At 42.3% G+C, this 22,049-nt stretch overlaps 2 protein-coding genes across 3 annotated transcripts in view; both read right to left on the reverse strand.

The window, feature by feature from the left end:
• The window catches only part of fam171a2a (family with sequence similarity 171 member A2a), a 54,248-nt gene extending 53,612 nt beyond the window's left edge, over window positions 1-636 (reverse strand). Inside the window, exon 1 of the mRNA XM_010892509.5 lies at window positions 350-636. Coding sequence (XP_010890811.1) covers window positions 350-512 — 163 coding nt within the window. The 5' untranslated portion in view covers window positions 513-636. The remainder of the gene's footprint in view (window positions 1-349) is intronic.
• Window positions 637-1,280: 644 nt separating this feature from the next.
• itga2b (integrin, alpha 2b) lies at window positions 1,281-21,022 on the reverse strand. 2 transcript variants are annotated; one of them, XM_013135931.4, is made up of 31 exons: window positions 20,664-21,022; window positions 20,077-20,207; window positions 19,868-19,965; window positions 19,324-19,495; window positions 16,166-16,215; window positions 15,832-15,877; window positions 15,302-15,421; window positions 14,984-15,028; window positions 14,782-14,825; window positions 13,972-14,037; window positions 13,604-13,656; window positions 12,661-12,736; window positions 12,051-12,186; window positions 11,574-11,759; window positions 10,644-10,689; window positions 10,380-10,487; window positions 7,874-7,929; window positions 7,619-7,770; window positions 7,012-7,128; window positions 6,740-6,807; window positions 6,301-6,448; window positions 6,035-6,127; window positions 5,656-5,735; window positions 5,023-5,103; window positions 4,198-4,303; window positions 3,786-3,938; window positions 3,465-3,557; window positions 3,154-3,270; window positions 2,139-2,240; window positions 1,929-2,051; window positions 1,281-1,669 (listed from the first exon to the last, which is right to left on the reverse strand). In XM_013135931.4, exons 1-31 carry the CDS (start codon window positions 20,834-20,836, stop codon window positions 1,544-1,546), a joined length of 3,165 nt encoding a protein of 1,054 aa, XP_012991385.1. In that variant the 5' UTR covers window positions 20,837-21,022; the 3' UTR covers window positions 1,281-1,543. The 2 variants fall into 2 exon arrangements, with proteins under 2 accessions (XP_012991385.1, XP_012991386.1); XM_013135932.4 differs by lacking the exon at window positions 13,972-14,037.
• Between the last annotated feature and the right edge of the window lie 1,027 nt (window positions 21,023-22,049).

Consider the following 22,049-nt stretch of genomic DNA (forward strand, 5'->3'; position numbering starts at 1 on the left):
TAAACGGATTAATGCTCCTGGTTTTGATATGCTCTATATAGAATATCGTTGAATTAGATTGACCTACAGATTTAACCTACAGAAGGGGAGGGGTCTGCAGTTGATCCTTTGTTTCAAAACTGAAGCCCCATCCCATTCTCAAATGCTAAGAACATTGGGGCATGCATCGTATCCGTTAGTGCGTAGCCTATTATATCGGTATAAAGGCGAATATTACATAACTCACTCACAACACCAACAAGCAGCACAAATAATACCCAGTGCGTTAGCAGTAGCAGTGTATCTTATTCACAACCACAGACTTTCCCCTCCAAACTCGAATCTTGCCATATCTTTGCGAAGTACTCACCAAGTGCTCCCTGGTCTGCAATTGATTTAGCAAGTCCGTCCCAAAGACTGCCGAGAAAAACAACAAGTAACGGACGAAATATGTGCGGCGGTGGCATTCTTACTGCGACATTACAAATTCCACTTAGGTGACCATTCATCCATGTTGCTTTTGAGGTTGGCATTGACTGCTCGCTCGTCGCGTTGCCTCGGATGCCCACTCCCTTGGTTGGATCGCTCTACGGAGTGGCTTCACAATTCCATTGTCCTACGGTGGGAGGGGACGCGCTTGCTCTTCTCTGTAGGTGGTTGCGAGCGCCCCTTGCTGGTACACACGTCGACTGTTTTCATAAATGGGGTCCCCTCATGCATCTCAAGGGCAGTCCAACTACAATGTGATTACAGTCAAAGTCGAACATATAAAACATATTGCATATCTGCAATCTCACAAATACCCAATTTCAAGGATTTGCTTATACAAAAGTCTAACTGCCAATCAAAGAATTTGTGAGAGGTAGCCAATGAGAGGTAATAATTACATTTTTGCTGTACTCTGTGTGATGTCTCTGGGAAAGGTGTTATATCTGTCACCAAGTATAAAAGCAAGATTGCTTTCGTCTGGGTTTTCTTGACATTGGGATCTACTCTTTCTCTTTCACAAAAACAGGAAACTGGCTCTGCACTCCGTAGGTCATGCTGGTCTCTCCAACACAATGCCCCTTTGGTGAGCAAAGCGATGCCATCACACTAACAAGGATATCCTCTCTGTGAACATTTCCATGCCATCATGGCTTCAAAAGGACTTCGTTTTCCTCTATAACTTTAGTGAGGAAATGGGGCAGTAAATGTACCAAGCCAGTGTCACAATGAAGACGTTTAGAATATTACGGGTTTATTGTAAATCAAAGTGTAGCAGCTTAAGTTTACTAATGATTTTTCCAAAAAATTCAACTTTTCTATCAAGTATTTTATTTATTTTTTGCTGATAGGCGATACAGTTTAACAAAAAAGTGTAGAAATAATTGTTGAATCAAAGAAATCTACATTTACAGAACATACATAAGCAATGGTTCAATCTTCTTTTTAAGGGCACTTTGATCAACTTGCTATCTCAAATATTCAAATCAGCCACCTTTCAGTCACTGGCCGGCTGCTCTAACGCCAGGGCTTTCTACATCTACACAAAATAGGTCTCCCAGGGCGAAACCACAACGGTTTATGTTTTTTTGTTGTCCGTGTCCGTGGGCATCTCTGCATATTCTGACTGCCCAGTCCCGGCTAGCTGTCCTGCCTCATCATCATCGTCGTCACACGGCGGACGGTTGCGCTTGAAGAAGCCCATCTGTAAAATAATCACACATTTACAAAAGTTGCTCCTTAATTCTGATTTGTGCCATTAAAGAAAACGTTTCCTTGAATTCCCACAAATTTCCATTGTTTCTATGCAGAAAAACTATGTTGGAAAGTGTGCTGATCAATGGGGGGTAGGTGGATGAGTTACATTACATAGTTTTATGGCCTAGTCCGTGGCGCAAAGTAATCTTAAAAAGAAAATGAAGGGGCTAGCACCACCTGCTGTTGAGACTGTGTCAGTACAGTACCTTCCAGAAGATGAAGCTGAGCAGACCGAGGAGGAAGAGGCCAGAGACCACGGACACGATGATCCACCACACTGGCACCTCCTTCTCCCCATCAGGAGCCCTCCATACCACACTTGTCTGGGTCTACACACACACACACACACACAATGAATGTTGTCTCCGCTACCCATCCAGCGTACACCAACGTTACACTTCTGCAACACAGCGTACCTCTGCCCATCCACTCGGCAGCTCTTCAGGCTGGATCTTTGAGGGCATGTCAGTGACCTGGTAACGGGCGGTGGACTGGAGCACGTAGTTCTCGTAGGGCCTCTGAGGAGGACACGTACGTAGGGTCACAATGGTATAGAGAAATGTCAAAGGGAGACTGGCAAACACGGTGGAATCTCAGGTTAATGCAGCCCGGTCTTGTGTCGCCTGTCTTTTTAACCTACACACCAGGCATCAGGGTATAACGGATGTTGAAGAGGTGGTGTCTTTGTTCGACTACACACTCAACCCTCAACAGACAAATCTATAACCCTCCTCAACAGACAAAACTATAACCCTCTCCTCACATACACACACAACCCTCAACTGGACCAATATATAACCCTCTCCCAACATACACACACAACCCTCAACAGACAAATCTATAACCCTCTCCTCACATACACACACAACCCTCAACGGACAAATCTATAACCCTCTCCTCACATACACACACAACCCTCAACGGACAAATCTATAACCCTCTCCTCACATACACACACAACCCTCAACAAGACAAATCTATAACCCTCTCCTCACATACACACACAACCCTCAACAAGACAAATCTATAACCCTCTCCTCACATACACACACAACCCTCAACAAGACAAATCTATAACCCTCTCCTCACATACACACACAACCCTCTACGAGACAAATCTATAACCCTCCCACATACACACAAAACCCTCAACTGGATAAAATCTTGCTCCTTACATACTCTTTAGTTATTTTTAGTAATTTAATAATGCACATGACCTATTTTTATGCTCAGTTCACTGTTCTGATTGGTTTTTTATTTCCCTTATTAATTTTGTAAATTGTTGCACCAACTGCCAGAACAAATTTCTTGTTTGTTGTGAAACTTTCTTGGCAATAAATCTTTGCTGATTCTGACTACATTTCACTCCAGCTTTATCCATCACTCTCTCTCCCCCTCCCCACTATTATCTATCTCCCATCTATGATTTACCTCCAGGAAGGTCTGCACCCACAGTCGGGACATCACCTTGACAACAGCGCTCCAGCCCCTCTCCAGTCCTGCTGCCTCACACACGAACCTCACACAGACGTCTCCACTGGTGCAGTTCTGTGGAGAAGGTAGACGATGGAGCACAGAGTCAACAATGTCCCATCCGCGGAACATCTAAACCTCCTTTTGAGGGACGCAACGAAGCACATCGACATTTCACAACATATTGTTGTACAGACCCCCTCTTCTGGCACATATCAATCACATTCCCCTTGCGTCTCTGAACATGATTGCATTGCGTCCCAGTTTACCACGTGGATGGTCTGCTTGCGCTGAGGTTCCGGACGAGTCGTCTCGTTCCACTTGATTTTGTAGAGCATAGCGTCCGTGTTATTCCTAGACAGCTGCCAAAAGGTAAGAGTAGCATGTTTTTCTATGCCTACAATGACACCATAATGAAGTACGGGCCAGGGTAACACTTAGTTTAACTTTGAAGCAGAACTGACTGATCAAGTCTTACATTAGCTCTCCAATTTAAATAATTCAAATAGACTCAAAGTGACTATAGGATCCCATGACCACAGGATATTTTCTTGTAGATTGCCGAACTGCAAGATGGCCGCCGCTTTCACCTGGTACGGATCAATGTCTGGGGAGTCGGTGTAACAGGTGAGGAAGTCCTCAGAGGCATTGGCAAACACGTAGAGCATGAAGTCTCCGTGATTACGCGTGGGGAAATCCACCTCCACTCTGGCGTTGACTGGGCTTGGACCCAAGTTCCTCAGCTTGTTGGGTCACACGCAAAACACGAAACACACATTTGTAAAACACCTGACTTCAGATTGATTGGATTCCCTGGTGGGGCAAGATACATTTTATATCTTTCTTAGAAGTTCCCGTCATATGCAATAAAATAACCTTGTGGGCTGGTGGGCTTTAAAAAAAATATGTTACATATTTCCTTATATTACTGAACAGAACACACAAAACAGAACACATTCTGTCCCAGAATGCTTTGGGTTTCAAATTTAACCAAAAGGTCACCTCATAAACATGTTCCACCAGTGGTCCGACTTCCTCCAGATCAGCAGGCTGCTCCTTCTGCTCCCACTTGGCAATGGGCAAGACACACTCTGGTGGAGAGGAGCCCCTGTCCAAAAAACCACAGGCTATGAGGACAGACCAGATCCTTAGGACAGTTCAACCGACACTAGCCTGGTTACCAATCTGTTTGTGCATTTTTGCCAGGACTTGGGGTTGTTGTCATGCATGACAGCAGATCCAGGAAATAACCGATTTACTTGTGTCTTTAATGGACTCTTTCAGTTTTGCTAAAGGCAACGTCCAGAAACTTCATTTACACCTTGTGTTTTTCTGCGTAAATACGCCTGGTGATACCTGTTAACTACACCACAGTGTGCTGGGAAAGCCAACAACTTCAGCCAATTACTTCAGTGACGGTTCCGTGGATGAAGTCTGAACAAGCCTGATGTTTTGTTTTCTTGCTTTTTAAAAATAAATAAAATCATTTAAATTTAATGATTTACCTGTCAAGGTGTGTCTGAACTAGACTCTGTAGCTTGTCTTTTTGGATCTTTTTGTTTTTGCTCAATTCAATAATGTTTTACTTATTTTAAAATAAGCATTATTTTCTGGACTGTGACACATTTTAATGAGTTCGACAACTGCCCAACATCACCATTCTCTATTGGATATTTCCAATTCCGTCTGCTACTACAGCCAAGCAAGGCAGCACTGAATTGTTGCGTAGTCTCTGCAGTAGGGATGCTCATTTCCGTAGCAGGCCTCAGCAGGACAGTTCACATCTCAGAGAACAGCTGGTTGAAAATGAAAAAGAAGCACGCCCACCCGCGCATCTCCAGGGCTGCTGCTGCACTGACTTTAAACCTCAGGTGGACGGCGTTGCTGTCAGGGTTCTGGCTGTTCTTGCTGAATACAATAAAAGGAGGAAAGTGATTGAACAGCCTCATTAGAACGAATGTAACCGTCGGCGGACATCTTGTCTAAAATTCAGACCACTGAATTAATAAGCAAACAATTTAGTACAGAGAATTAGGGTAATGTTACACTGTTAACCTCTTACAGTGTTCTAACTGGTGCTTTCCACTTATTTTGCCTTACTCCCTTCAGCCCTATTTCTAAGGTTAGGTTTAGGTTTAACCCTGATGCTTGTTTAGATGGTAATATGTGGTTTCTACATTAACAGACTATATGGCGTGAAGGTAAAAATGACTGTTTGCAATGCCCTTTGTGTTATATCATTCAAATCAGCCCCACCCCCTAAAGATGTTACTCTTCTAATACTTTTAAAAATACAACATAAAGCCCCCTAAATTATCCCGTTACAAAATAGACAGTGAAATAGAACATTCAAAAGAAATAAAACACAATTCAAAAACATGTAACAGAAATACTGCCCATGTCTGCATGGGGGCATGTAGTCCATTAAAATCACAAGGAGGGACGGTGTGCGGTTCTCGCCTTTTCATCTGCAGCGTGAAGGTCACGTGGCTTTCCACCTCCTCCAGATTGCCCACACTGAAGAACAGACCAGCCTGAAGCTATGACAGAGGGAGAGCACAATGCTTTACCGTGACATCCACACTGCCGGGCCGACGGTGCCACTGGCGACACACGCTCACATTGTTTGTGTCAAAGTGTTCGAACTGTTCGAGGGACAGACGGACCGGGTGCCGCCCCAGCATGCTCACAGGAACCCCCAGCACACTGTGACACGATGTTGATATTGAAGCTGAGCAGACACATGGGTGATGTTGGTGAATTACACACCACTCCCCTCACTCTTTACATGGTTAGCAGTTACCACACGAGGCCTAATATTACCGCTTGTGATGGTTACCTTCTGGCCTTGTTTCATGGGGTTCCCCAGCTCACAAACCACCACCATCGTCTGGTTGTCCTTCTTCTGAGCACAGATCAGCCGGCTGAAGCCCTGGCAAAGTCAGACAACAAATAAGTGCATTTTTGACCCAGGGTGTATTCGTTCCTTGACAGCGGAAGTGTTTTAAATTGCAAAGTGTTTTGTCAGATTATCTGAAGGAAACATTCAGGGGGGTCCTTGTAGGAACAAAATAAAGGAGTATTAGAAGTTGGCGTGGCAGTCACCTCTTTGTCCACCACCATACTTTGATAGTGTGTTTTGGCTGGCAGGCGTATCTCCAGCTCGGCCTCGTAGGCGCCCTCTCCTCGGTTCTCCGCGACGACGACCAGCAGGGCAGGATGGTCATCCCCTATCAGCAGGCGTTCCGTACCCCTTGAGGTAAAGGGGAAGGTCAGGCAATTGTTCTTTAAAAGAGGGTCATTCACAGCTTTGAAATGATGTTCTTTGTTTTTAGTGCACATTAGTCGTCTGTTTTTTTGTGTTCTAATGCACAGGCGCGAGTCCCGTAAGGAATAAAACACGACTTTCCCCCACGCTCGTCCCGTGAGATCACACTCTGTCAAAGTCTTGAAAAACCTAAGTGACGCTGGTGACCGGTCGGATAACACTTTGATTGAGTGACATGTGAGGAGGCAACGGACCTCGGGGGAGTTGGACACTCACGCTTCAGCAGTCAATCTCAGGTCAGGGACACAGATGTTGTCCTCTCCGCAGTCCAGAATTATCCTGGTCTTCAAAACACATAAATATGCAACTTACACACAAGGAAACTAAACGTGTACAGACATTTACAGGGACGTACTAATTTTCTTATCCAAATTAATTTACAAGCATATTACTGAATAGTAAACACATTCCCAAATACATGGTCATTTCTGTACAATAAAACAGTATAATTGACACATTTGAATGCAATTTGTGATTTATAAGGTTACCTGTACAGCCGTGGCTCTCTGGCCATGTAGCACTGCCTCCTGGGAATTGGAATTGGACAGGTCGTAGTTCAAGGAGATGAACATGGGGCTCAGCTTGTCCTTGAACTCTGTTTCATGCTGCCACCAAGAAAGGAGGCATAGTCAATAATGACCTTCAATTCAATTTCAACATATTTAAAGTTCTATGACAGTTTAGTGAAACATTTTAAGACAGTATCAATTAGCTCCCATTTTAGCATTGTCAGTTGCTGTCTACAATGACAGCTTAGACAACATTTCTGTTAGGCTAATACTGTACACTGAATTTCTTTTTTTTAAACACAACATAAGCCTATTTGAAATATTTTACTGAGCTCCAGTTAGTATAAGGCCCTAATCCATTGTTTTCACCTGAGAGAAATATGTTTTTTGTGCAATTAAGGAAAGTATAATTACTGTGATTGTAATCAGTTGCAGTGAAATATCAATGAATGGCCACTAGGGGGAAGCAGCCAACAGGAACACTGCTGATATGCTGCTTTAAGTCCAAACATAGAACCCTGACCATATTAATACTTCATAAACCATGCACAGGCCAATGGGACAAAACGGAACACAAGTAACTCACCAGTAGGTAAGCAGTTTGGTTTGAGCAAACCACTCCCTCTTCTCTCTGAATGGTCAGCTGGAAACGCTCTTGTGGCTGATTGGTCTGCAGCAACAGGGCTCTTCTGGCCGTTGGCTGTTTCATCTTGTCCAGCTGAAGCTCTGCATCCAGAACTACAGAGGGGATGTTTAACACACTCCATTACATTTTTAAGTCTAGTCATGACCTAATTTAATGGGATAGGGGACAGTTCAGACTTCAATAAGTGTACAATACCAATCTCCTCGGGAATACGGTGGCCAGACACACTAATGCACATCATGACTGTAAAACTGCAATAGTAAAGAGAGAGAGGGAGTGACAGAGAGAGTGACAGACAAACAGAGAAACACCAAATCAGCCTGAATGCCAATGTGAATTAACAGATGTTTTTTTGGTTTTTGATTGAACCTGTATTTAATGTTTAAAGTTATGTTAAAATAATGTTCTGTACATGAAACACATAATAAAAAATGCATTAATGTAATAAAAGTTCTGAATGAATCCCAACTCAGACACATTTTCCTTGTAGTCAAATGGTGATGTTCTAAATGCATAACGGACATTCCTGTAAAAACTGCTTTCAGAGGTTATTCCACTACAAAGTGTTGCGATAAGTAGAGGCAATTTCACCAAGTTCAGGGGCTACCCTTGGTGAATACAGTATTAACGTTTTCTGTTTTTGTGTAAAAATTTATTGTTTGAATTTCAGTGAGTGATGTAAGATATGATGGATGTTTCTGAAGAAGCGTCTGATAGAGAAACCCAAGAGATATCCTCTCATATAACCCATCACATATTTTAATAAAATACCTTTAGGTCCGGAGGTAATTGGATACTGACACAAGTTCTGTTATTTTGGCTGTTAATCAAAATATATTCAAGTTACAGTTAAATAATGAATATGGGCTTAAAGTGCAGTCTCTCAGCTTTAATTTGAGGGTATTCACGTCCAAATTGGAGGATGGGTTTAGGAAAAACAGATCTTTAATATGTAGCCCCCTCTTTTTCAAGGGACCGAAAGTTATAGGAAAATTGACTCAAAAGCTGTTTCATGGACAGGTGTGGGCTATTTCTTTTTTATTTCTTCATCAATTAAGCAGGTACATGGTCTGGAGTTGATTAATCAGAGAGATAGCAGGAACATTAGGAGTGGGCAAATCAACAGTTTGGTACATTCTGAGAAAGAAAGAACACACTGGTGAGCTTTCCAACACAAAGGCCTGGACATCCCATGGAAGGGGTGAATGATTGCAGGATCCTTTACATGGCAAAGAAAAACCCTGTCACAACATCCAGCCAAGTGAATTACACTCTCCAGGAGGTAGGCAAATCCTTATCCAACTCTACCAAAAAGAGAAGACTTAACAAGAGCAAATACAGAGGGTTCCCCACAAGATGCAAAACATTCATAAGCCTCAAGAATAGAAAGGCCAGACCAGACTTTACCAAAAAAAGCCAGCCCGGTTCTAGAACAGCATTCTTAGGACACATGAAACTAAGATCAACCTGTACCAGAATGATGGGAAGAAAAAAGTACGGAGAAGGCTTGGAACGGCTCATGATCCAAAGCATACCACATCATCTGTAAAACACGGTGGAGGCAGTGTGATGGCAAGCCCAGGCATGGCTTCCAATGGCACTGGGTAACTAGTGTTTATTGATGATGTGACAGAAGACAGAAGCAGCCGGATGAATTCTGAAGTGTACAGGAATATATTGTCAGCTCAGATTCAGCCAAATTCAGCGAAGTTGACTGGATTGACAATGACCCAAAATATACTGTGAAAGCAACCCACGAGTTTTAGGCAAAGAAGGGGAATATTCTGCAATGGCCAAGTCAATCATCTGATCTCAACCCGACTGAGCATGCATTTCACTTGCTGTAAACAAAAGGCAAAAAGACCCACGAACTAACAACAACTGAAGACAGCTGCAGTAAAGGCCTGGCAAAGCATCACAAAGATGGAAACTCAATGTTTGGTGATGTTCACGCGTTCCAGACTTCAAGCAGTCATTGCCTGCAAAGGATTCTGCACAAAGTATTAAAAATGAAAAAAAATAAGGGGACTGTGTACGACAATGGTTGCAATTCCTAAATGTTTCATACGATAGTTTTGTTCACCCCATTGAATTAAAGCTGTACTTCAATTGCATCTCGGTTGTTTCATTTCAAATCCATTGTACAGAGACAAAATTATGAAAATTGCATCAGTGTCCAAATATTTCCAGACCTAACTTTATATACAATGAGGAGTTAAAAAGTGATCCCCAGATAGAACTCAAAGGTAGACAGTATCTAATATATTTAGTGTAGTATTGTGGCTTGCGTATATACTGCATCAAAATATACACTCACCTAAAGGATTATTAGGAACACCTGTTCAATTTCTCATTAATGCAATTATCTAATCAACCAATCACATGGCAGTTGCTTCAATGCATTTAGGGGTGTGGTCCAGGTCAAGACAATCTCCTGAACTCCAAACTGAATGTCAGAATGGGAAAGAAAGGTGATTTAAGCAATTTTGAGCATGGCAAGGTTGTTGGTGCATGGGAACCCCCAGCCTTTCCATGTGTAAGACGTGATCTATTATCAAACCCTCGACTGCTTGATTCAGGTGAGCTAGTTCAAGGCTACAACAACACGATGAGACAGGTGGGGGTCACCAGCAGATGTATGAGAAACCCTGTGGTTTGAGAGGAATCCTCTGGCCCTGCTACATTCATACAGAATCCTTACCAAGCCACAGGTTTGCTGGTGGATGGGAGTTCACACTCTTTGACATCTGGGTTTAGGAAGTCAGGGTCAAGGGAGAGTTGTGTCTTGGCCATTATCACAGCTTGTGCCCTGATTCAATCCCACACAGAGATTATTTTTACTATGTCGACAATTTTACGTCAAATTGTAATATATGTTATTTTCACAGAATATTCATTGTGGAAACATTTCAACAACAAATATTATAAACAATTTTCCAATGCAACTACAGGTATTTTTTTTTACCTGTATACAGCAATCTTATTGACTCCCCATGCACCAACAATTAGATCTGTGAGGAAACAAGATATTTAAACTGCTTAAAAATCACAATCTACAGCATTTTTGCCTACGTCACAAAAATAATCCCTTGTGTTGCCAGACCCTTTGCTTTCCTATCACGGCAACTTCAATCAAATTCTGCAGAGGACTATTTTCAGGGAAAGAGGTCAATTGAAGGAAAAAAGCGACCACTTTGTCTCAAAATAATTGAATTGTACCCGGCTGAGCATCGCTGGATAGACAAGAGAGATATTGCATGATGGGTGTTTTTAAAAGCATTGCTGTGTTAAGAATGGTACATTAGTCTCCGCGAGAGCCCCAGGGGCACAAAATGTATCTCCACTTAGTCACTTCCCCTGTGGCAGAGGCTACGACACATTTTGGCTTCTCCACAGGATGTGACCTTTTTGTTTCACTTCTGTGTCTCAGAGAAACATTGCTTTTGCCTCTAGAGGAACAGTAGACAAACACAACATGCAATTTGCGTTTTGACTGGGATTTAAACTAACATGGAATTTGTTTTGTAGTGGCTTTACCGTATCTCCATGGGTAGTCAGCTGTGGTTGAAGTGTGAGGGAGGCTGTTAGCGGAGCGCTAAGAGAACTGGAATGACCTCTTTTCTGACAATTTAAGGTTGATTTATTGTGGCGTGACAAGAGATGTGGGGACTTTGTTGGGAAAAGTGGTAGAGATTGTTGCAGCTGTAAGGTTTCCTGGGCCAGAAGGTCTCATATCGTGAAGAGATGTATTATTTAACGTTTTTGGGCATGAATCAATAACTTAAAACCCTTGGGTCATGGCACACGATTAGCACAAATGTAGTCCAATCCAGGTTCAAATCCAACTGACAGAATAGAACATTAATCGTGATAGACACTGAATCGTTAGACCAACCTGGGTAGCCGTTTTCATCAATGTCAGTGGATCCTCTCAGGGTGAAGCCAAACTGTGCTGGCGAGGCTTTGGACCGGAAAGGACTCTCAATGACCTGGCTATAGTGGGGAGACAGTCCATCGACAGTCCCCATGTAGATAAACACCCTTCCATCAACACCTGAGGACGGGGCTCCCACAGCAATGTCTGGGACAGAAGGAGACGCAAACAGAGAAACAGAGAGCGAGAGGGTAAGACAGAGAGATACAGAGGGAGACAGTGAGAGAGATGGGGAGACAGGTTAGAGAGGGCGGAGGGATCGAAAACGAAAAACAGAGAGATGAAGAGGGACAGATAGCAATGCTTAATGCAAAAAAGAGGGAATCTAGTTGCTCAAAGTGCTGTGAAAAAGTATAGTAAAGTACAGTAAAATAATACACTAAATTAGTACAGTAAAATACTGTGGGGCTAGCAGATGCCTGTTTATCAGAGCCTCACCATTAAAGCCATCCTTGTCCAGGTCGCCGAGGGCGGCCACAGTGCTACCGAAGCGTCCATACATCTGTGAGCCGGTCAGCTTCTGGTCCGGTCTGGGGAGGAAGGCAGAGCGCTCCCTCTGAAGGAACACACTTACCTGGAAAAGGAGTAGAAGGTACAGGGCGTGACCAGTCACAGTAACAAGTGAAGGGAAACACGACATCTTCGATATGCAGTTGTGTTTGCCCACAGTCCACACTGCACTCACTGTTCTGGTCCACCGGGTTGTGCGACTGACCTGAACACGGCTTACCTGCAGTAACTGACATGTTGGGCATCTTAACATTACCTTAATGTGGCCCAAAAGACATAAACTCTTATAATCTTCAACCGACACAGGCAGAGGAGGACTGGCCTGACATTGGAGTTTGTCTCCTCTCTAGGTTTCTTCCTAGGTTCCGACCCTATGAGGGAGATTTTCCTTGCCACTATGTATCAATTTCTTGTTCTTGCTCGCTCTGTGGGGTTTCTAGGCTGGACATCTGTGAAATCCCATTTTTACAGCTGCTGATGTAAACAGGGCTTTAGAAAAATCTATTTGATTGAATAGCTGAGTCTTAATAACACTCACCTGGCCGACCTCCTGCCACTGCTGGCCTGAAACCCGCTCCATGTGAAGGGGCGCCCCGATTAGAATGTCGTCATGTCTGGAGTGGACACAGGGGAGTAAGAATGGTTGAAAGTAATACTCATTTTAGGTACCTTATAGTGTTCAGAGGACTGACTTCTCTGATATAACGGGTGGGCAATCTGGATTGTGGAAGGGAAGCTGATATTTGGCCAATAGACTTGCTGGTACTTTTTAAATAGATAGGGTGAAACTCTTGATACCAGATCTAACCTCTTCTCTTCATACATATGCACATAGAATTTAAGGAAGCTGTTACACAAGGCTTTTTGGTTCAGGTTAATTTAGTACAGGGCCCTTAAGACGATCGTTTCACTTCCATCATGTCGTCCCACCCTTGTCTCAGCCCCAAGGACACTTGATATAACACTGCTATATTATTGTTCCGGGTGAGTCAGGTCTGTTCTTCTCCATTGTCAATCCTTGTAAATCTAAGGAATGCGCTCACTAAATTTTCCTTAGGAGGACATGAGGTTTTGGACCCTGTCCAAAGTCCTTCTGTTAGTGTTGCAGATCAAAACAAAACCTGACAATTCCAGCTGCCACTCTGCTACCCCCCCCCCCCCCCCCCCCCCCATCTGGATTATGTTTTATAGACTCTGGACATCTGGCACAACCAAAAGAGGACTGGTCACCCCTGTGAGCCCAGTTCCTTTCTAGGTTTCTTCCTCAGTTTTGGCCCCTTTTAGGTTTTTTTTCCTAGCCACTGTGCTTCAACACTGTTGTTGATTGTTTCTTGGGGTTTCAGGCAGTTTATTTTGCAAAAGCACTTTGTGACAACTCCTGATTTAAAAAGAGCTTTATAAATACATTTGATTGATAGTTTATTAACATTTAACAATTCACTGGGCACCTCCCAAAGAAAGTAAAGTGAGATTTGACATACCCATCATTGTTAATGTCAGTCACAACAACACTGTGCCCAAAGTAAGAGGCCACCTGCAAAGTGAAAGATGCATGTGATTTGGACTTTTTACTCATTGTTTATAGATCAGTACATCAGCAAAAAGCATTCTAAATATATGGCTCCGCATGGACTATCCATATATCTGTTGACTTAATTTTCCTAGCTATAGTCTCATAGTCACAATCTTTAAAAACTAATCTTAAAAAAAAATGAAAATATTTAATTTAACAGAAGCTTTCATCTAAAAGCTACAGTCTTGTAGGTATAATGTTTGTATGGATGGCCCTGTAATTTCTACACACAATCCTCTAAACATCTTAAATATAGTACCTGTGTTCTAGTCTTACCTGGGAGCCAAAAAATTTGTGTATTACGCCCAAATAGTCACTGGATTTTCCGTTGTAGATTTTGACCTTGATAAAAACCAACAATGTAACATTAGTTTCCTGAGTACTAAATGCAAATTGAAGCTAATTGCTGGCTCTGTGCCAATGCCGTGGGAAGATGTTTGGATCAGGGGTGCTGATAGTGGTTGATCGGGGGTGCTGATAGTGGTTGATCGACGGGCGCTTATTCTGGTTGATTGGGGGGTGCTGATTCTGGTTGATTGGGGTTGCTGATAGTCGTTGATTGGGGGGGTGCTCATAGTGGTTGATTGGGGGGTGCTGATAGTGGTTGATTGGGGGGTGCTGATTCAGGTTGATTGGGGGGGCTGATAGTGGTTGATTGGGGGGTGCTGATTCAGGTTGATTGGGGGTGGTGATAGTGGTTGATTGGGGGGTGCTGATTCAGGTTGATTGGGGGGTGCTGATTCAGGTTGATTGGGGGGTGCTGATTCAGGTTGATTGGGGGGTGCTGATAGTGGTTGATTGGGGGGTGCTGATAGTGGTTGATTGGGGGGTGCTGATAGTGGTTGATTGGGGGGTGCTGATTCAGGTTGATTGGGGGGTGCTGATAGTGGTTGATCGACAGGCGCTGATTGTGATGACTTGGGGGGTGCTGATAGTGGTTGCTCGCGAGGTTCAATTGAATGGATAGCAAACAGACAGATGATGCATGTCCATCCGATTAAATGACGCGCGTTTCGCAGATGAAAAATGGACCATCTGAATCAACTGCACCCCTGGCACCCCTACTTCCCATGGCTATGTCCTTACTGAGCCTGCTGTTCCCCGGTCATTAGGGACTCCAACCACGAAATCTGAAAAAGTAAATTAAGACTAGTAAACCAAAATGGTGGACAAAATGTTTTGACCGCTTTTTAAAAGTTTAGTACAGCTGTCACTGTCAGCACAGACCCATACTGGGTTTAAAATACTAGTGAAATATAGGTTTTTATGGCAACATTTTCTTTCTCACCTGGGACTGAATCTCCAGTGAACTCGCCAATGGCCACGGAGTACCCTGTTGGGGAACCAGTGAAACAGATCAATCTTTCGTCTGTACTGAGCACTGGAACAATACTTCAAGCATTTCAAGTGAAACCCTTGTTACTACTTGTTTCTAATCATGGAATATCCGTGACCTGTCAAGCCTGTGTTTGTTCACTCCGTCTTTTGGTGGGCAAAATCCAGTAAAAATATAATTGCAAAACAACACCAAAAACAATCCTTGGACATAACAGAATGCTTCGGAATAGTGTGAAGTCATGAGTAACCGTCCTTATAACCTTCTTACCATGGTAATGATCATATCCGCCAGTCTCAGGGGAGAAGGTTAGTCCTGCCACATAAGGTTTGGCATAGCGTTTCTTGGCGCTTTCCTCAATAGAAGACAACGCTGCACTGATGATCTGACCTGCAGCAGAGAAGTTCGTCATGACAATGACAACAACTTCCATGAAAGCTAAATGATGGCTCCATGCCAACGCTGTGGCAAGGCCTTTTGATCGGGTGTGCCGCTGATAATTGTCATTGTGTGGTTGAATGGAATGGATATCAAATGGAGGGGAGGCACGTGTCGGGCGAAATGACGGTTCCAGAAAAAACTCACAAAAACATGTTTCCGTTATAGATTAGAAAGATATATTTTCTGTCAATGTGGAATTTCTGAGATTAAATTAATTTGATACTGCTGTTCCTGGAGATATTCTGACATACTGTAGCCTGGTTCAACTAGAAACAATGCCCAACCCTGTTGTCACGTTCAATGTAGTTTAACCATAACTATTTGTTTACACACTCCAAACACAAGATGGCATAAGTTACCTTGAAAAAAGTAGCCTCCGGGGGCACCAACAAGGAGTCTTCCTCCCTAGAGTAGTACAGCAGGAACAACAGAGTACTGTTTTACATTTTATCATAGAACCTGTATTCAATATGGTATAATGTGTAGACATGGCAGTTTCAGATCCATTCTGCCTGAAAGATGTTTAAAACCCTATAAACTAGATTTGGATTGTCATTGACTGTCTGTTTCCTTTAATGTCAGACTTTGCTCTGCCAAAAAATACAGACATTATTTTATACATTTATTTAATTGCTAATATAACATGATGTGGACAAAAAGAACAAGTTTGATTAGAAATATTTGTATAGGCACCTTTGTAATCTCTGAGCTAAATCCCACTTCACAGTATCGCCTGTCATCTCCTGAAAAGATTAAAGGCTCAGTTCAGTGAAATATGCAATTTATAAGTTGTTTGGGATATTATTTCCCTCACAATAACGTGTAAGTTACACTTCCATTAGCAGAAAAACACAGCCCTATTACATCATGTGGCAGATTTGACTATAATAGACCAGCAGGTGTTCAGTTGTTCAGTTTTAAAAAATAAACTGCAAGAGGACTTTAAAACACTGAGGAGAAAGACCACCAGGTCACCTCAGTTGTTGTCAGTTATTCTGGTATTTTCAGAAGGAATATCTCAGTTATGAGGCATGGCCGTGACTACAATACCAATTACCAGTCGTACATTAACATTTGTCTCTGTCTTCGCTGGCCGCCTCCCATCTCGCTGGGCCATATCTCCGATGGACCGGCTCTCACCTGGGGCCAAAGCAAGCCCACGGGGACATTTCAGATGGTATTTGCACAGTTAGCTAGTGACATTTAACAATAGCTAGCTGTGAACTTTAAAGTAGCTGCCTGGTGTCGTCAGATTTCTGTGAAATATGAGCAATAATTACATACAAAATGAGTTTAATAGTTTTCCAAATGTGTTTGATTGTTTTAAAAAGCAGCTTTCTACGTAGGAATGTGTTGGTTGCACCCCAACAAAAGAATGGTATAAATATGAATTTGCTGAAATAGATATTTTTTTTTTTTCCTCAAATGTAGTTTGATCGCAGATATTGATAAATGACAAGTGGATTATATCTAGGTATTTGTTAATAGAAAATTAACAATCAATAAGCATTTTCAATAGGAAGTTAATTTAACACAAAGCCATTATTACACAGAGGCATTTGGTTGGCTTAAATATAATTATTAATTAGTCAGTCAATGTTAATTAGTCAGTACTATCACCAAAAGCCCATCAGGGTGATACCCTAAACACCAGCGCCAACATAACTCTGTTAAAGCTGCACTAGATAGGATTTATTCAGTAAAAAAACAAAACAGTTAGGTGCCAGTGGAATGTAATTTTATCATCTTTGGAGCATGCTGCTACTTTTCCAGCAAATCCCGTTCCAGCCAATCACCTTCTGCGAGGCAGGCTTTCCTCATTGGCTTATTTTGTGAACGCGCATTTTATCTGGATGATATTATATATAGCATAATTATGCTGTAAGGAGTGAAGTTTGCTTACTGTAAGAAACTATAATAGCAGTCGGTTACTCCCTTGTCTACTACAGCATACACTACGAAAACGGTAAAGCGAAAGAAGACTTAGACCAACTCTCTAGCTAGCTACCAGGAACCCTAAGCTAACATTAGCAAGGCTAAGAAGAACTTTGTCAAACTCTTTGAGTTAGCACTTTTTTTGGAACAGGTAATTTCAGGTTATGAACTGAAAAGATGTGACATCATTAATTACTTGAGTTAAAAACAAAGGGATTTGAATGTGGCCTAGTTATGAATTAAAACATTAAACAATAAAACGTTTCTGACCTGTTTTTTGGACAGTAATATAATTACTTTTCCTTTATTTTTTGGCATATAGAGGATATTCAAATTGTTTTCCCTTCTCCTTCGCGGAAAGCCAATCAGAGCACAAGGGAAAACCAATATGAAAGCTTGTAGATACTACAATACTGAATAGTCCATAACCTAACCTACTCTTTTGTTTATGCCCTTTTCCTTGAACGCAATAGGCTACTTTTCCCTACTTAAAGTAAGTAACTGATTGGTCAAAACAGCTAATGCGGGACAAGGTCAGTTGCATCTCGTTGTCACGGTCAAATATATCATTTTCTCTTGCTTCTGCTGCTCAACAAATTTAATGAAGATATTTCTCAAGGGCACATTATATTTCATGTATTTATTTTATTTTCTCTGAGTTGCAGAGATATAAGTTCCATTTTTATGTTTTGTTACTTAATTGTCCACTGTTCAGATCCTTAGCAAACGAACCAACAAAATCTGAAGTTATACCCAGGGTTGCCAGATTCACTGACAATTTAGGCCCAATCATCCACAGACTCCACGTAAAAACCGCACACTTGTCGTTACAAATAGCCCAATTATAGGGGGAAATGGCTCATCTGGAAACGTTGGTTCCACGCGGTCACAGATTGTCATCATCTCATCTTCATCCGTTTATCCGTATCGGGTCGCGGGGGCAGCAGCTCCAGCAGGGGACCCCGAGCCACATTTGCCAGCTCTGACTGGGGGATCCCGAGGCGTTCCCAGGCCAGTGTCGAAATATAATCTCTCCACCTAGTCCTAGGCCTATCCCGAGGTCTCCTCCCAGATAGTCATCATACAAAAGCATTTTTGAATCATAAAAAATATAGATTTTTATCCCTTCAATGTCAACTAAATAGTATGTAGCAAATTAATCATAATATAATTTTATTCTGCTTTCTATATTTTTTTCAACCATAACCTTAACTTCTTGTGGGCCAATGTAATTGGCTGCCCTGGGTGCCGCGCACCCATTGCACCCATTAAAGCTCCACCTCTGGGGTGAATAAAGTGTAAACCACCCCACTGGGTAACAGCAGCCAGTACCTGACCCCCCTTCACACATAAGCGGCATGCCGTTTTTGAAAGTGGAAGTGCTCCATTGCTAGCCATTGAAAAAAGGCTTCCCGCCCCGCTACATGCAGCTAGACGGCCAATCAGAGCACAGCAGAAAACCAATAGGAAAGCTTGTAGGAGGTAGGCTATACTGCAATGCTGAATAGTCCATGACCTAACCAACATGTCAGAGCAACAGCTAATTTTACTAGCTCAAGAACAGGAGGACATGTACTCTGTTTTGTTTACGTTGGGTCCAACTGTTGGGTCCTTGAATGCAATAAGTTAATTTCCCCAGCTTATAGTAGGTAACTGATTGGTCAAAACAGCAAAGGCGGGACAATGTCAGTTGCCTCCCGTTGTCGAATGGCAAGCGACTTCACCGCTTATGTGTGAATGAGGGGTGACACGCCAGCAACGGCTTAGGTTGCGCACTAACCCGCTAGGGACATTGTTGTATCCCGGGTGCAGGTTTAAAGGGTTACCTGTGGTGGACTCATGTGCAGTGGTGAGCTAGGCAACGCCCCCCACACACGTCTGCGTGAGTGGCTGACCAATAGGGAACTATTTCTTACTGTATTTGTTTTCCTTATAGGATTTCTCCGTCATGAAGTCTCGGCAGGGAGAGAAGGCTGCTGTTCCCCCCGTTACGGTGTTCATAACCAGGCAGCCGCCCACCGGAGTGTTCTGGGCTTCGTCACGTTCGTCCACGTCTACCACGTTCCAGTGGAACAGAGGAGCGCAGGCCTGGTGTAGAGGAAGGAAGGATAAATATGTAGAGAAAGGGAGGGGGGTGGGGAGAGACATTAAGAGGGATAAAGATGATGGAAGAAAGACAGAGATGTTGCTAATTAAAAATGGAAAAAAGAAAACATTCAGAGGAGCAGAATTATAAATAATAATAATGAACAACATCTAAAGAGAAAAATAGGGATACTCTGGAAGTATGGAGCGGCAGGGGTTGGGTGACAGATTCAGAGCTTTGATATCAGATACATTCCAGAGTAACTGTATTCTGATGCTCCAGTCTCACATCCCAATGATGGCTGGTTAATGAGAAGAGTTAAAGTAGAACAGAGCAGAAGATCACTGAGCATCTGTCTGCGGGGAAAACCTCACCACTATGTAGTTCCCAGAGGATCTCACAGTAGCTCCTAGCCACTGGTGGGACTTGGAGGATTTTATCTTCAAGTTTGGTTGGGGAAATGTCTCATCGCCTATATATTTGCAATAGGAAGAGATGGTAAATGTGACCCAGAATAAATACTTAAAAAAACAAAAACTAAATAAAGGTAATTATGAATTTCTTTCGACACATAATGGCTCACCTTTAGGGTCAAAGGTTATGCTAGCACAGGACCCCCCAGTCTTTGACCAGGGACAGATGTATACTGCCCCTCCTTCAGTCACCCCTTCCTGACTTGTGTTGGCTTTGGGGGCTCCAACTACGACACTGATGCTGAGGGACAGAAAAGAGGTTTGAGGGTTAAAATAACCAGTTGGGGACTTCCTATTTATCAATCAACATAGATATTTGATATTTGAAGTGTCTCCAAACCTTTAACTGGTACTGTATAGTAAAAATAATGCAAGCTTTAAATAAAATAAAAAGCCTCCCTGCCTCATGGCAAAATGAGCACGATTGCCAAAAATCAGCTTGTGTTATTTCCATTGCAAAGGATTACTCATTTAAACTGCTAAATTTTTTGTTTATTCAGCCAGGCTCTGCCAACGTAATTGTAAAACACTTTTCACTCAAGTTGGTTTCTAATCATGATGTGGGTCTCTAGCCCAGAAATGTTTGAGAACCACTGCTTTACTGTAATCTAACTGCAAATGCCACATACAAAGTGCTTAATGAAGTAAAGCCATAGCTTACCAGTATAAAATCTGAGTAGTATTTTTGAATACTCACGTTTTGTTGCTAAACTGATAGAAATCTGTGGAGAAGCCAAAGTAGCTTCCTTCAGGGCCAGAGAACTCTGTGAAGTTGACAAGGTTCAGATTTATGGTGTCAGAGTAGTGAGCGAGAGTAAATAGCAGGAGACCCATCACTTTGATCAGTACATGTAGCCAGTGTTCCTCCATACTTTTCAGCAATATCCCTCTGTCCCTCTGTCAAGGATGACACCCTCTCGACAATCCTAATTTCTAGCAATATGCTGTATTTCCTTGTTGGTCATTCTTATCATCCTCAGTTATTTTTGGCTATGAAATTGTACAGTGGAGTCAAGGCGGGAGTCAGACTGTCATAGAGTTGCTGATGTGTTCTTATCTGTTATCTTACTAAGCGAGATGTATTTGCAGCTCATGTAGCGTTGTGATTAGGGAACTGTGTTGCCAAAGCCTGACCTGTTTCCTGCAGATAGGACGTCACAGAGGCTATTCTTTTTTTATTCAGTGAAGTTATGTACGCCTGTCACAACTGCCAATCCCACACACAATGTGAATTTATAATTCTAGCATTGCCTTAACTGTATACACTGTCTGTCAGGCAGCACAAAATTCGATGTAAGAAGTGAATTCATAATAAGGCAAAACATTGTCAACACCTTGATCCAAATACATTTACCTTCCTCTTTTTTTGGAGTTTATTACATTTTTTTTTATGCACACTCCTTAATGGAGGTGGTGTCTGGGGGACTAAGGAGGCACAGATCATTTACCACCATAAATCTTCCCTGATGAATCTCCCGCTGGTTTGCACACTTCTTGGAAACAGATGGCGACAAGAAAGTGGACCTGACACAAAAAAAATACTTGTAGCTTAACAGTCTCTTTATATTCCCCTCTCTTCCCTGTACACAAGACTCAAAAGGTTGGGGTATTCAGTTTTATTACACTCTTGCAAAGAGGACATTGTGCTTCATTTCAACAGAGAACGTTATGCTTCATTTCAATACAGTAAAAAAACCACGTAGAAATAATAGTATAATTAAGTTTTACTGAGTCAAATAATAATTATTGAAATTTGTATAAGACCTTAAGAACAGACAATATATCATAATAAATGATTTGTACCAGAATGTGGCTTATGACACTAAACTGGTTGAAGAACTGTACCCGTACTTTTGTTGACCTGAATGAAATCCCCTTGGAGACTTATTACCATGTCTAGCCTTTGGTTTGAATGAGATATACACAGATGCATAAAATGGATTGGAGAAAAACAGTCAAAAACCTTGTGAAGAACCTGAGAAGTAGAGTTTTCTCAGTTCTGAAATTCAGAACTAGACAAAATCAAATGAAGACTTGACATATACAAAACAGTAGATTCAGGAGAAAGCCCATGAGAAAGAAA

This window comes from Esox lucius, chromosome 11 (assembly GCF_011004845.1).
Source record: "Esox lucius isolate fEsoLuc1 chromosome 11, fEsoLuc1.pri, whole genome shotgun sequence".
Taxonomy (NCBI): Eukaryota; Metazoa; Chordata; class Actinopteri; order Esociformes; family Esocidae; genus Esox; species Esox lucius.

What these genes read in the sequence shown, in the direction of transcription:
- itga2b (XM_013135931.4), bottom strand. Translation starts at nt 20,836, where the DNA reads ATGGAGGAACACTGGCTACATGTACTGATCAAAGTGATGGGTCTCCTG. An exon ending in ACTGACATTAACAATGATGG is followed by an intron (nt 12,737 to 13,603) that starts GTATGTCAAATC and finishes TGTCCACTCCAG; the next exon opens with ACATGACGACATTCTAATCG. An exon ending in TGATGAAAACGGCTACCCAG is followed by an intron (nt 10,690 to 11,573) that starts GTTGGTCTAACG and finishes GTTTCCTCACAG; the next exon opens with ATCTAATTGTTGGTGCATGG.